The 13,256-nt window shown below is 30.8% G+C and overlaps 1 protein-coding gene across 1 annotated transcript; it reads left to right on the plus strand.

The window, feature by feature from the left end:
* Positions 1-2,539: 2,539 nt before the first annotated feature.
* LOC114410207 (UNC93-like protein 1) lies at positions 2,540-4,936 on the plus strand. Its single transcript, XM_028374049.1, has 3 exons — positions 2,540-3,086; positions 3,231-4,104; positions 4,537-4,936. The coding sequence occupies exons 1-3, from the start codon at positions 2,798-2,800 to the stop codon at positions 4,769-4,771; spliced, it is 1,398 nt and encodes a 465-aa protein (XP_028229850.1). The 5' UTR covers positions 2,540-2,797; the 3' UTR covers positions 4,772-4,936.
* The last annotated feature ends 8,320 nt before the right edge of the window (positions 4,937-13,256 follow it).

The raw sequence follows: 13,256 nt of genomic DNA on the forward strand, positions 1-13,256 counted from the left end.
TAAAAAACTTGATTAAATATTGTCTGATTGACCATGGTGAAACTATTAAGTACATAGTTATGTTTTATTAAAAAAAAAGTACATATTTAATTAATTAATGAAATGCGGTTTATAGAACCCTATAATCAAGTTTGAACCAAATTTTGTCGAAAAGTATGGGGGAAATGCTCAGTCAATGTTAGTTCTTGATATTTGTGACAGTAACCAGTATGGGGAAATAGTGGGTATAAAATACCTGTCCCTAATCACACTATTTAGCGTTAAGATGCTTATAATCTTGATCCGAAGAAACAATCGATAATCCTACGCACTTACCTATCATCGAAGGTAAATTCCATTTTAGCCTAAACCAAATAAATTTCAGTGTCTTGAAATAAGATTAGATATTTCTAGAATTGAGTATAGTAGCAGGTGATGCTGTCACAGGAAGGCCAAAGACGAGAGCGACAAATAATCAGTTGTTCAATTTGCAGCCGGCCAGAACCGCCGGCGTGCTGCCTCCCAAAAGAAAAACGCGATAGGAAAACGACAAACGTAGAATCATGTCAAATCTATTTTTTAATTATTTCATAATTAGTTAGAGGACTTTTCAGTTGGGAAAAACGAAGGAAAGTGGATATTTTTTTTTTTCTAAATTATCAAATGATATAATATTTTAAATTAATATCCAACAGCAATGGATAAATCTAACCATAATTTATTATTTTTGAATTAAAAGTCGTAGACTAAACTGTGTTATGAGTTTTGTTTTATTTTTTTTCATTAAAGTCATAAAGAATTCATGACTTTAATTTTTTATTTTTTTAATACGATTTTAAAGTTGTTGGTGAATAATTTTTTAAATTCATAAATTATTTACGACTTTTAAAGTCGTAAATAATTTTCTTTTAATTATTTAATGAATTACTGTATATTTTTATAAATTTTATTTAATGTTTTTTATATTAATTTATTTAATAATTTTTTACATTTTTGTATATTGTTATATTTGATATACTTTTTATATTTAATATTTTTTATATTTTTTTACTAATGTTAAAGATTATTATTTTTAAATTAGAAAAATAATGCAAGTAAAACTGAATCATACACGACTAATATTATTTCTATATTTTAATTTTATGTTTATGTTTAATTTTTATTATTTATTTTATATTGATGTATTATGTTATTTTTATTTTAACAATTAATTTTATTACTAAATTACTTTTTGTTCTTAATATTAAAATAATTTATAAAATAAACTTAATTAATATTTCTATACGAAATCATTAATTTACCTAATGATAAATGTAAAAATTAATTAAAAAGATTTTAAAAAATTAATATTGTTTGATAAATTATAAATTATTAGTTAATATTAATAACAAAACATTTTAATATTTTTATTTAAATTTAAGTCTTTTGTATTATTTTTTTAATTCATAATATAAATAATAATCCTTAGTATTAGTAAAAAATATAGAAAATTTTAAATATAAAAAATATATTAAACAAAATAATATAAAAAAATATAAAAAATATTAAATAAAACTAAAAAGAAAAATAATTAAAATAAAAAATTATTTATGACTCTGAAGTCTTAAATAATTTATGACATTAAAAAAAATTTCACATACGATTTTAAAATCGTGTTAAAAAAAATTAAAGTTATAATTTTTTTTTACAATTTCAATGAAAAAAAGCAAAATGTAATTTACAACTTTCAATTCAAAAGTTATAGGTTATCCTATAACTTAATTCATTTTTAGGTATTAATTTAAATTTTGATTCATTTAGTAATTTTGTAAAAAAAGAAAAACTCCCTTTTGTTGTTTCGCATGCGAATTGAAAGTTGAGAAAAAAAATAATGGAATGTTATTATGTTAAGGTAAATGTTTATCATGACCCCTTAATATTGATTAGAAAGATACTTACCCTCAGTATTGATTAAAAAGATACTTATGAAAAAAATTCATCAAAATATTTTTAACGTTTTTTATAATAAAAAATATTCAGTTCACGAATTAAATGAATTTTTAGTTTTTTTTAAAGAGTTCATTTTTAATATCTCAATCATTTGTGTGAATGTGTCATATTAGTCACTTTTTTCATAAAAAAATGTCTAAAAAAGAATATCATTTTATTCAAAAAAATAAAATTATATTTAAATCCTTAGGATTTCTTTAAAGATTAGACACTGTAAGTTCGTTAATTTTAGTTGTCCAGACAAGAAAAGGACTTTGTTGAATGATGTGAGCCAATGTACAAAATATCCTTATCGTTGTTGATCCATTGGTTTTGTCGCTACCCTTCTGGATGGCACAGAATCTAAAAGAGATTCACGTGGATTCATTGGATGGATAGAAACATCAAATTAAGGAGAATTGCCTAAATTAATTTAGTTAAAATACATTTTTAATAGTAATATACAATAATCAGAAGAAAAAAAACATAAAGAAACAGAAAATACAATAACTTATAAAATAAAATAAAAAAAACTTAACGGACACCATGAAAATGAAAATAAAAAACACAAGCAAAGCCAAAGAAATTCACTTATCCACTTTTGTCTTGGTGATCCGAATCAGCCAAGCAGAAAATCCTCTTCCAGTTTTGCGTAAGCATCTGGAATCCTTGCCATGTGCATTGTAAATGCAAAATACAAAATAGCTACTCCAAAATTGTCCTATTCTACAGGCCAACCCTCTTGTTCCCATCACGCTTCTACTACTTCACTCTCGCCCATAAATTATCTCGATTCTCACACAATTCTTCCACTCTTTGACTCTATTCAGTTCTTGTCCAGTATTATCAAATGGGTACCCTCGGAAACGAACAACCAGGTACCCAGATCCCAGAAAACGCTAAAAGTTTTTCCCTTTTCAGATACAATTCACCCTTCATTCAGATCGTACTCATCGGGTTGGTCTGTTTCTGTTGCCCGGGAATGTTCAACGCCCTCTCCGGCATGGGTGGCGGTGGCCAAGTCAACTCGACCGCCTCCAACAACGCCCTCACCGCCCTCTACACCACCTTCGCCATCTTCGGCATCGTCGGGGGCGGCATCTACAACATCCTCGGACCCCACCTCACCCTCTTTGCAGGTTCTCATTTTATAAATATTAATTGTTAGTTTTTATAAATCAGAATTCTTTTGTTTTTTATTTCATTCTGCTTTTACTCTCTGTAGCAATTTCAATTGCAAACGAAAGGTGCACGTGAACCTTATAAACTCATTCTCTTCGCAGGTTGCTCTACCTACGTCCTCTACGCGGGCTCCTTCCTCTACTACAACCACTACCAGCACCAGTTCTTCGCCATCGTCGCCGGCGCCATCCTCGGCGTCGGCGCCGGCCTCCTCTGGGCCGCGCAGGGCGCCATCATGACCTCGTACCCCCCGGAGAATCGCAAAGGCACCTACATTTCAATCTTCTGGAGCATCTTCAACATGGGGGGTGTCATCGGTGGCCTCATTCCCTTCATTCTGAATTACAATCGCGGTGACTCTGCTGCCACTGTCAACGACGGAACCTACATAGGATTCATGGTATTTATGTCCGTTGGGGCTGTTCTGTCGTTGACCATCTTGCCGGCCAGCAAGGTTGTTCGCAACGATGGGACTCGGTGTACTAACATGTTGTACTCCAATGTGGCAACTGAATCTGTTGAGATTCTCAAACTTTTCTACAACTGGAAGATGCTTCTTATTATTCCCGCTGCTTGGTCTAGTAATTTTTTTTACACCTACCAGTTTAACCATGTAAATAAGCCGCAGTTTAATTTGAGGACTAGAGGGTTCAACAATGTGTTCTATTGGGGGGCGCAGATGGTGGGTTCTGTTGGGATTGGGTATGTGATGGATTTCAGCTTTAAGAGCAGGAGGAAGAGAGGGGTTCTGGGGATTGGTGTGGTTGCTCTTCTTGCTTCTGCTATTTGGGGTGGTGCACTTGCAAATCAGATAAATCATGACTCCAGGGTGATCTTGGATTTTAAGAACTCGGGCTCTCGCTATGCTGGGCCTTTTGTTTTGTATTTCAGTTTTGGGTTGCTGGATGCCATGTTCCAGAGCATGGTCTATTGGGTTATTGGAGCCCTGGCTAATGATTCTGAGATTCTTAGCAGGTAAATTATTTATTCTTTGATTTTTTTTAATATTTTTTTAGCATATGATTGCAAAGAGTATCCTAAGTCAATTACTAAGATTAATCTCTTTCAAAAGATCTGTTGACACTCCTAGATGAGTTTGCCTCCTTTCAATCAAATTTTCTCCATATGTAAAAGTCAAGATTCCAATCCCTAATCACTTGTTTAGGGAATCAGAATCTGTCAATCACTCAGACCAACCACTTGTTTGTCTCATCTCATGTTTAATTATTTCTAATCCCTGATCACTTGCTTAGGAAATCCGAACTCGTTGCTACCTAGACCAACTACTTGTTGTTCTATCATGTCTAATAATTTGATTAATTTTTCTATTTATAATTAAGGGTGTAGGTCAATCATGCTTGAAGTTTGGGTATTAAATATTAACTATTGTTTGTGCTTGTTATACAGGTATGCTGGGTTCTATAAAGGCATACAAAGTGCAGGGGCAGCAGTGGCTTGGCAAATTGATAACCATAATGTGTCCGCTATGGCTCAGTTGATTGTGAATTGGGTACTCACTACTGTGAGCTATCCGTTGTTATTGGTTTTGATTGTTTTGGCTGTGAAACAGGACACCAAGGGAGAAGAGGAACCTATCAAACAGGTCGCTCCTTCGTCAGCTGAAAATGGCTTTGTCCAATGATATTGTTACCTGTAAAATCAATTGCATCCTTTGTCTTTATTTCTGTTGTCTCACTTGTTTTTATCACATAAAAGTCTAAAATGGATGAATATTTATTTGTATGTGTTCATGAATGGAAATGGAATTCGCTTGTCTGATGCCTCGGAGAATATTAAAGGCGACAAATTAATGCAATTTATATTGCGACTATAAAAACTTGCAATAATTGCGGGATGGAGTGTAAGACGTAACGCGTGAGGGAATAAATATTTGTGTATGTCACTATTTATGAAGAAAGAGGTAAACGTAAAATGTTACTAACATCTAATTGCAAGATGCCGCTCGGTGTTAGAGAAGGATTTTCAAACTAGCCGGCGACATTTTGACATCCAAATGTTGTATCTTTCTATCTCTCAATTGTCTACATTCAAATATATTTTTTTGTTACAGCTAAATGTTTTGTGTTTACATGTGAATGATGTCAGGAAAAAAAAAAAAAACAAGAAAAGGGGTTGGCAGAAGATACGTTTAAAAAACAATTTGATCTAAAGAAAGCATTTATGTGCTGTTGGGCTGTTTCTCTTTTTATGATACCTGAATACTTCATTATTCTAATTTTGTATTTGGATTAACATAGTAAAGAATTCTTTTAATATTAGACTAAAGAATTAATCCTTCAAAGTAGTCATATCTATTTGAGAGATAAATCTATCTACAGTTATTTTTTTAGTGCAAACTTAGGATTCAATCCCTTATCATATTCTTAATGAAGAAAAATATATATTAATTATGTCACACGTGATGGTTTCATGATTTTGTAGTCAAGTAAACGTAATAATAAATAATTATTTTTACATTTCATGGTATCATCTAGATTTTATTTAGTGGAATATAATTGATATATTTTTATGTCATCTAAACACATTATAAACAAATTTTATTAATATTTGTTATTTTTCTTTATATTTCTTTTCCCTGTGCATATACCTTGCTATCTTATCTTTTACTATATATGTTTCATAAAATTTGCTGGTAAACTAGTTAAAAGCTATAAGTTAAGGAGCTAAAAAAATTTGAAACTTATAAGCTAACTACTTTAATGAGTCAGAGTGTATGTTGGATAGTTTAAAATGACTTTATCTTTGAAAGAATGTAATGCATCTGATGCCTTTCAGCCTTTGCTAAACATACTTTATGTTTGTTTCAAGCTAGGGCTGGTGTTTTTCGTGCAACCCCCTAGCTTTTGAAATGGAAGGACAAATTAAATTTTTATTTTGAGATGTCAAGTTTTTTTTATCTATTTTGTCTTCAACTACATAAAAGAGATTGATTTTAAAATTAATCATGTGATAATAATAGACAAGTAAACACTCATCCTATTGTAAGAGACTAATCTTTTTCTGTCATACTTATTCTTGTTAAGATTATATTTTTATATTATTTATAATTCAAATTTATTAATAGTAATATTATGAACTAAATATGTTTTTAGTCTTCACAGAAAAACATGACAACATTTAATTTTAGTTGATAATAAAATCATTTTTTTGTCTCCTATCCATGAAATGAAAATATGTTATATGTGGTTCTTAGTTTTCATGAGCAAAAGACTAAAATAAAGAGATTATTTTTTGTTTAAGGATTAAAAATGAACATTGTCTTAATTATTGGGTTTAAAAACATATTTAAATATAATATTAAACAGATTATTGTTATTATTTAAACTAATATGTGTTTCAATAAATAGTATTATAATTTACGTAGTAAAAATATTAACTACTTATTTCACCTAAAAGATTTATAACTTATAGGATATCAAGAATAAGATCAAACGATACAATTAAATAAAAAACAATACTTGATATGTATTGTGTTAATACATTTTATTATTTTTCTCTAATTAAGATTAATAAAATATCTGAAAATTATGTATATAGGTAAATTGTTGCGTGTGTGTTATTGAAATAAATAAAATAATTTTTGTATTATTGAAATGTTGCTCCGAGGAGTGAAAAGGGTATTTTGTGAATTTGACCATCAGGACCTATTACACATGATAAAATTTATATTGGCTCAGGATTGTTACAAGGGATGCATGGAATATCATCTACAGAGTTACGAGAGGTTCCTCACTCTTCTTATCCTCTGCGTTAACTTCCTCCTTTTCAGGTTCCTTGGTCTCAGCCTCCTCTGCCTTGGCTTCCACTTTCTCCTCTTTAGCCTCAGTCAGCTCTACCAGAGGCTCTTCTTTCTTGTCACCCTCTTCCTGGGTGTTCTCCTGCACAAAATAAATAACTTGTTTAGATTCACGTTAGATAATTCATAATGCTTACTTTCAATGTTCACCTTGAAAAATTGATTTTAAGTTGTGTCATGCCATGTGTCTTGATGTGTTATGTGTGTTCTGAAATGAAAAATGGGAAGAATAAAGTAAAAAAAGAAGAACACAAACCTGAGCAACAACGGTCTCAGCTACCGGGGCCAACTCTCCTTCGTTCAAGGCAACTTCCTTAGGTGCGCTCACACAACCTCCCATTTTTAATATAAATTAACAAGGAGGAGGTTATGTGTGATTGAAGGAGAAAACACCGTACAATATTAATGGAAAGAATGCTGAGGGTTAGGAAGTGATGTTGGCCAAAGGGTATTATATATACCTATTGGGGTGCTAAATTTTAGGAGCAGTTTTCGGGTTGTAATAGCAATTGGATCTGGCATTGTGGGCTGTTTTGTGGCTGAATGCAACGCTGCTCTTTCGTATGCATAGCTGGCCGATGGAGTTGATTATGAAAGTTGTCTCCCCTTTTATTTTGAGGCTGGGCTTGTAGCATCCATAAATACTTAATAAAATATTTATTTTATTCATCATGAAATGATTCTTATCACTATTTACTAATAGTAAATTTGTAAGTATTTGCAATTCGGTTCGATTAGGAATGATAATGTGTAGATTTTGAGTAGGTTTTCCCCACTTATATATCTTATAAAAATAATTATATGACCCCTTAAAAATTATAATAACTATTGTTGAAAAATATACGTAAATTTAATATGTTAGTATCTTAATTAGTTGACACTTAAGGAGAGAGAGAGAAGAGAGAAAAAAAGTGTAGTTACAATAAGTAACATAATATGATAGAAAGAGAAAGAGATAAAGAAAATTTTAAATTTTTATTTATTAAATTATATTTCTCATGCTAAGAAACTTTGGACTCGACTGCGTTTTTTCTCCAACCAGAATTTTATGAGTACTAACATCATCCTCTGGTTGAAGCATCATTTGACGGACTCTCGCGGGATCCTCTTTGTTGCTACGATTTGGTGTGGATATGGAAATGGCGCAACAACAGGAATTTTGATAGTGATAAGTGGGATATCCTTCAAAGTCCTACGATGGATATACTCACTCCACTCCAGGATGACAATATTGTTTCTGTTGGAAAAATAAAACCAAAATGAAGGAAAATAAATATGAAGAAGATGCACAGTCTTGAATTAAATAACAAAATAGCAGTAGCAAATTAAATTTAATTAACAACACATGAATAATACATTATAGCATACAATAAGCACAAGGGAAAATTAAATTAAGGGAAATAATTAAATAGCCTGGGTTGAAGCGCGTAAACGTTATCCTTAGAAAGAAAACGTCCCCACTGCACGGGTAAGAAATTCTGATTGCGCTCCTCTCCCAAGATACGACAACCCGTTGGTTCCGATCGTGTGCAGCGAAAGGATCCCCGAACCTTATGAACACCAATGCTCTTAGCTCTCACAAAAATTAAGTTTTGTATAGGAAAAGAAAGAAATAAATTTTTGGCAGAAAGAAACCAAGAGCTCTCAGTCTGTCTTTTCTAGAAAAGAGGAAAGAGATATATATAGGCATTTTGCAACAACAAAATATGACCGTTGGAAAACCAACCTACAGTTGTCACAATAAATATAACAAACTAGTTTGACTCATTAAAACAAAATCTTAAGAGAATCTAAAATAAATATTATTTTATAAAATAGAATTAATATATATTTATAAATTTTAAATTAAAACACAAATATTTACCAACATTCCCCCACATAATTTAAAATTTTAAAATATATTTTCTAAAAGATAATTTGTATAAAAACATAAGAGTAAGAGCATGTGATATTGTATTTCGGTATAAGGAACCTTCCGGGTTTGAGCCTTATACCTAGTGTTTATGAACTTCCATCCGAGAAAAATGTAATGACTTGATTGTCTTGAACTACATATTCTTTAACCGGACTTTAGTACACAACCCCTACAATATTGGCATTCAATTAGGTTCTAATAAGTGGTAGCGCGTTACACGGCCTTGCGCTTGTATCTTGTTTCGTGAGTGTCCTTTAGAGATTAGCCCATATCTCACAGTGGCGGCCCCACCACCACACTCACTAGGTGAATCCTCAAAGAGTGAGTTGTGACCCTCACCCCTACAATAATTGTCATCGGATTCATTAAGAGGTATTTTTTTTCCACCAAAAATACACATATATAAATACCTCAACCTTAATATTGCCACAATTTATAATACACCTCGTCATAGGAATGAGAAACGGAACAACTCCGCCAAATTTCATTTTGGTGTACTTTAGTCAACAAACAATTTCGTTGTTACCCGTTGAACTCCATTCATGGGATCACCAATCACACGGAGACGGGTGTCCATTGTTGTAACTAAATAATGGGCTTTAATCTCATTCCCCTCGACGACTCAAATACTTGTTGACATGTCAATCTTTTTGTAAGCGGATCCGCAATATTATTTTTTGACCTGACAAAGTCAAGAGAAATGACACCATGAGAAATCAAATTTCTAATAGACTTATGTCTCACTCTTAAGTGTCTTCTTTTTTCATCAAAATTTTGCTTGTTACTTTAGATATGACAATTTGACTATCACAATGCATTGGAATTGGAGGTATACGCTTATTTAACAATGACAAATCACATAATACATTTTTAAGAAATTTAGCCTCAGTAGTAGCAGTATTTAAAGCAATAATTTTTTGCTTCCATGTGAAATAATAATTTGTCTAATAGATTTTCATGATACTGCACAACCAGCTAAAGCAAAGACATGACCTCTTGTCAATTTTATTTCATCAAAATCAGAACTTCAATTTTGTATCACTAAATTCCTCAATTACTTTCCAATCTACCAACTACATGTGCAATATCAGACAGGCCTAGAGAAGTTTGTCAAATGCAACAAAGAACGGATACTTTGAGAATATTTATGTGAAGAAATTCCTTTACTCAATTTTTTTTTTTAAACTTGATGGATGAGTCATAAGGAGTAAAAACATGTTTCGCATCAAAATAATTAAACTTCTTCAATAGCTTTTCAACATACTAAGATTGGGTAAAAGTCATGTCATCATTTTTCTTTATAAGTTTAATACCCAAAATCACATCTACACAACCAAGGTCTTTTATATCAAAATTTATAGACAAGAAAAACTTCACATCATTTATGAAATTCATTTACTACCAAATATCAATATGTCATCCAGATACATAAAATGACGCATCCATTATCATCAAATTGTTTCACATACACACATTTATCACTAACATTAATTTGAAAATCATACAAAAGAATAACTTGATCAAACTTGTGTGTCAATGCTTTGGAGCTTGTTTCAAACCATATAAAGATTTAACAATTTATTTTTTAAGGAAAAAAATTTTCAAAGAAAGTGACATCTCTAGATTGCATAATAGTAACATTAGAAATTCCAGTCACTTCTGAATTAACAACTAAGAATCTACAAGTAATATTATGTAAAAAATATCCAACAAAATATAATTAATATTTTTTTTTTCAATTTTCCTTTTCTTATTAATAGGGATATTAACCTTTACTAGACACCCCCACACTTTAAGATATTTCGGATTTGGTTCTCTTTTTCTCCATAGCTCATAAAGATTTTTCTTTTGTTTATAAGGTACTCTTTTAAGAATACGACATGCAAAATATAAAGTTTCACCAAAGTGTTTATTTTATTATTTTTGTGTGTTATATTTTCAGAGGCTTATCTTTTATCAATGAGTTATAAATAAAGAGACAATCAGTCAACATGTAACAACAAAATACTTGCAGTAGAAATAATAACGTTAAACAATAAAAATTAAAAACCAAACAACAAATGTCCTGATTTTAAAGACTTGTGTTCACAGGATCATTTGACTAAGTAAAAGATAGTTTTCTAATCATATAGGAATGAAATTAGAAGTATGCTTTTAGTTTTTCACATAAATTAATTCTAAAAGCATTTTCTCTTCAAAACCATCATTAATGAAGAAAATATATTTTAAATTTCAAATTATAAGAAAATATTTTTCAACAATCTCTCACTTATGTAAAATTTAAGGAAATGAAATAATATAATAAAACATTTTTAATGAAGCATAATACATTGTGTCTTCGTCCATTAATTTTCCAGACTTACTAAAAAGGAACTCAATCATATCCATTATAGATATTTTGATACAACATCATGCTACTGTAGAAAAGATTATACAAGAAGAAAGTATAAAACATTTTCTCTCTAAAACAATTTTTCTCTCTAAGACTGTTGGAAAAATAAAACCAAAATGAAGGAAAATAAATATGAAGAAGATGCACAGTCTTGAATTAAATAACAAAATAGCAGTAGTAAATTAAATTTAATTGACAACACATGAATAATACATTATAGCATACAATAAGCACAAGGGAAAATTAAATTAAGGGAAAGAATTAAATAGCCTGGGTTGAAGCGCGTAAACGCTATCCTTAGAGAGAAAACGTCCCCACTGCACGGGTAAGAAATTCTGATTGCGCTCCTCTCCCAAGATACGACAACCCGTTGGTTCCGATCGTGTGCAGCGAAAGGATCCCCGAACCTTATGAACACCAATGCTCTTAGCTCTCACAAAAATTAAGTTTTGTATAGGAAAAGAAAGAGATAAATTTTTGGCAGAAAGAAACCAGAGCTCTCAGTCTGTCCTTACTAGAAAAGAGGAAAGAGATATATATAGGGATTTTGCAACAACAAAATATGACCGTTGGAAAACCAACCTACAGTTGTCACAATAAATATAACAAACTAGTTTGACTCATTAAAACAAAATCTTAAGAGAATCTAAAATAAATATTATTTTATAAAATAGAATTAATATATATTTATAAATTTTAAATTAAAACACAAATATTTACCACCAGTTTCTTATATGAAGTAGACTGGTGATTAAGCTGGTGGAGGCTCCTCTCCGCGTCACCGGTATGCTTACCTCCTGCTTTAGATTACTCAACTTACAAGTAGGGACTAGTCACTTTCCTTTGTGTACCCATGTGCCTTGACATGACAATGGGATGGGGTGAAATCGATATTCTCTCTCCAATTTTTTGATTGTCACCTTTCAACATATTTTCATATCCCTTCTAGATGTATGTCGTATTAAAATTTGTTATCTCGTTTCTTTATGTGACAAGATATTGGATATCTCGTCTCCAATTAAATAAGTTGTTTTTTTTAATTATATTAAAAATTTGATTTTAGAAAAAAATTAATCGATTGTTATCATTTATTTTTAATTACTTATACATCATCAAATTCATTGTAGTGTATTTGTTTACAAAAATCGTCAAGAAATTTTTTTAAAACATGTAAAAATTTTAAAATAAAATTAACAATTAATAAATAAAATTTTAATAGTTGGCACATGTACAAGGGGTAGTGACATCTTCATTCTCGAACCCGACCCCACTTAAAAAAGTCGGATAATCCCTAAACTCGAATCCATACCTGATCAATTTAGATATTCTTTATCAAAGTTGAAAAGGATTTGAACGAGTACCCACAGGTACGGGTTTCATCACAATTGTGAAACTGAGTTCAACCCGACCAGTCGAATTGGTCTAACCGAGACTCGATGGTCTAACTGGATCGATCACGTAATTAATCCGGGATGATCCAATCAAACTCAACCGGTTAGGTCATTGGATCTCAGTTAGATCTGTATGACCCGATTGATTTTACAAAAAATAAATAAAATGAATCACTTTTACGATATCGTTTTGATGTCTGATTGTTATCAATTATTATTTTAAATTTTTGAGTATGAATGAACTTTTTTTTACATAAATAATATTAATTATATACTTATATAATATATATAATTTTAAATTTTAATATCTTAAATAAAATTAGACTAATTAGTGACTCACTAACCTATTGACTGACAGGTTAGGAGTTCAGCATACCTAACTGTTCTAGACTTGCGATTTTCCGTTTCCTGCTCTAGACACTCTCCTTCCTAGAGATAGTCTAGGGTAATTTCTTTTGTTACTTATCCACATAATCAAAAAATTAATTTCACGCAAACATGTACTAATCATTAAAAAAAAAACAAGTTTGTTGTCTACAAAGGTTAATACATCTGATCAAGTCTTTCACTTACATTAGTTTATTATTATTATTATTATAACGACAATAATTG

Source organism: Glycine soja, chromosome 4 (assembly GCF_004193775.1).
Source record: "Glycine soja cultivar W05 chromosome 4, ASM419377v2, whole genome shotgun sequence".
NCBI lineage: Eukaryota > Viridiplantae > Streptophyta > Magnoliopsida > Fabales > Fabaceae > Glycine > Glycine soja.

Bases quoted from the DNA above. Each gene is read 5' to 3' on its own strand.
- LOC114410207 (XM_028374049.1), top strand. From the start codon at position 2,798: ATGGGTACCCTCGGAAACGAACAACCAGGTACCCAGATCCCAGAAAAC. The intron at 3,087-3,230 runs GTTCTCATTTTA...TTCTCTTCGCAG, and splicing joins CCACCTCACCCTCTTTGCAG to GTTGCTCTACCTACGTCCTC. The intron at 4,105-4,536 runs GTAAATTATTTA...CTTGTTATACAG, and splicing joins GATTCTGAGATTCTTAGCAG to GTATGCTGGGTTCTATAAAG.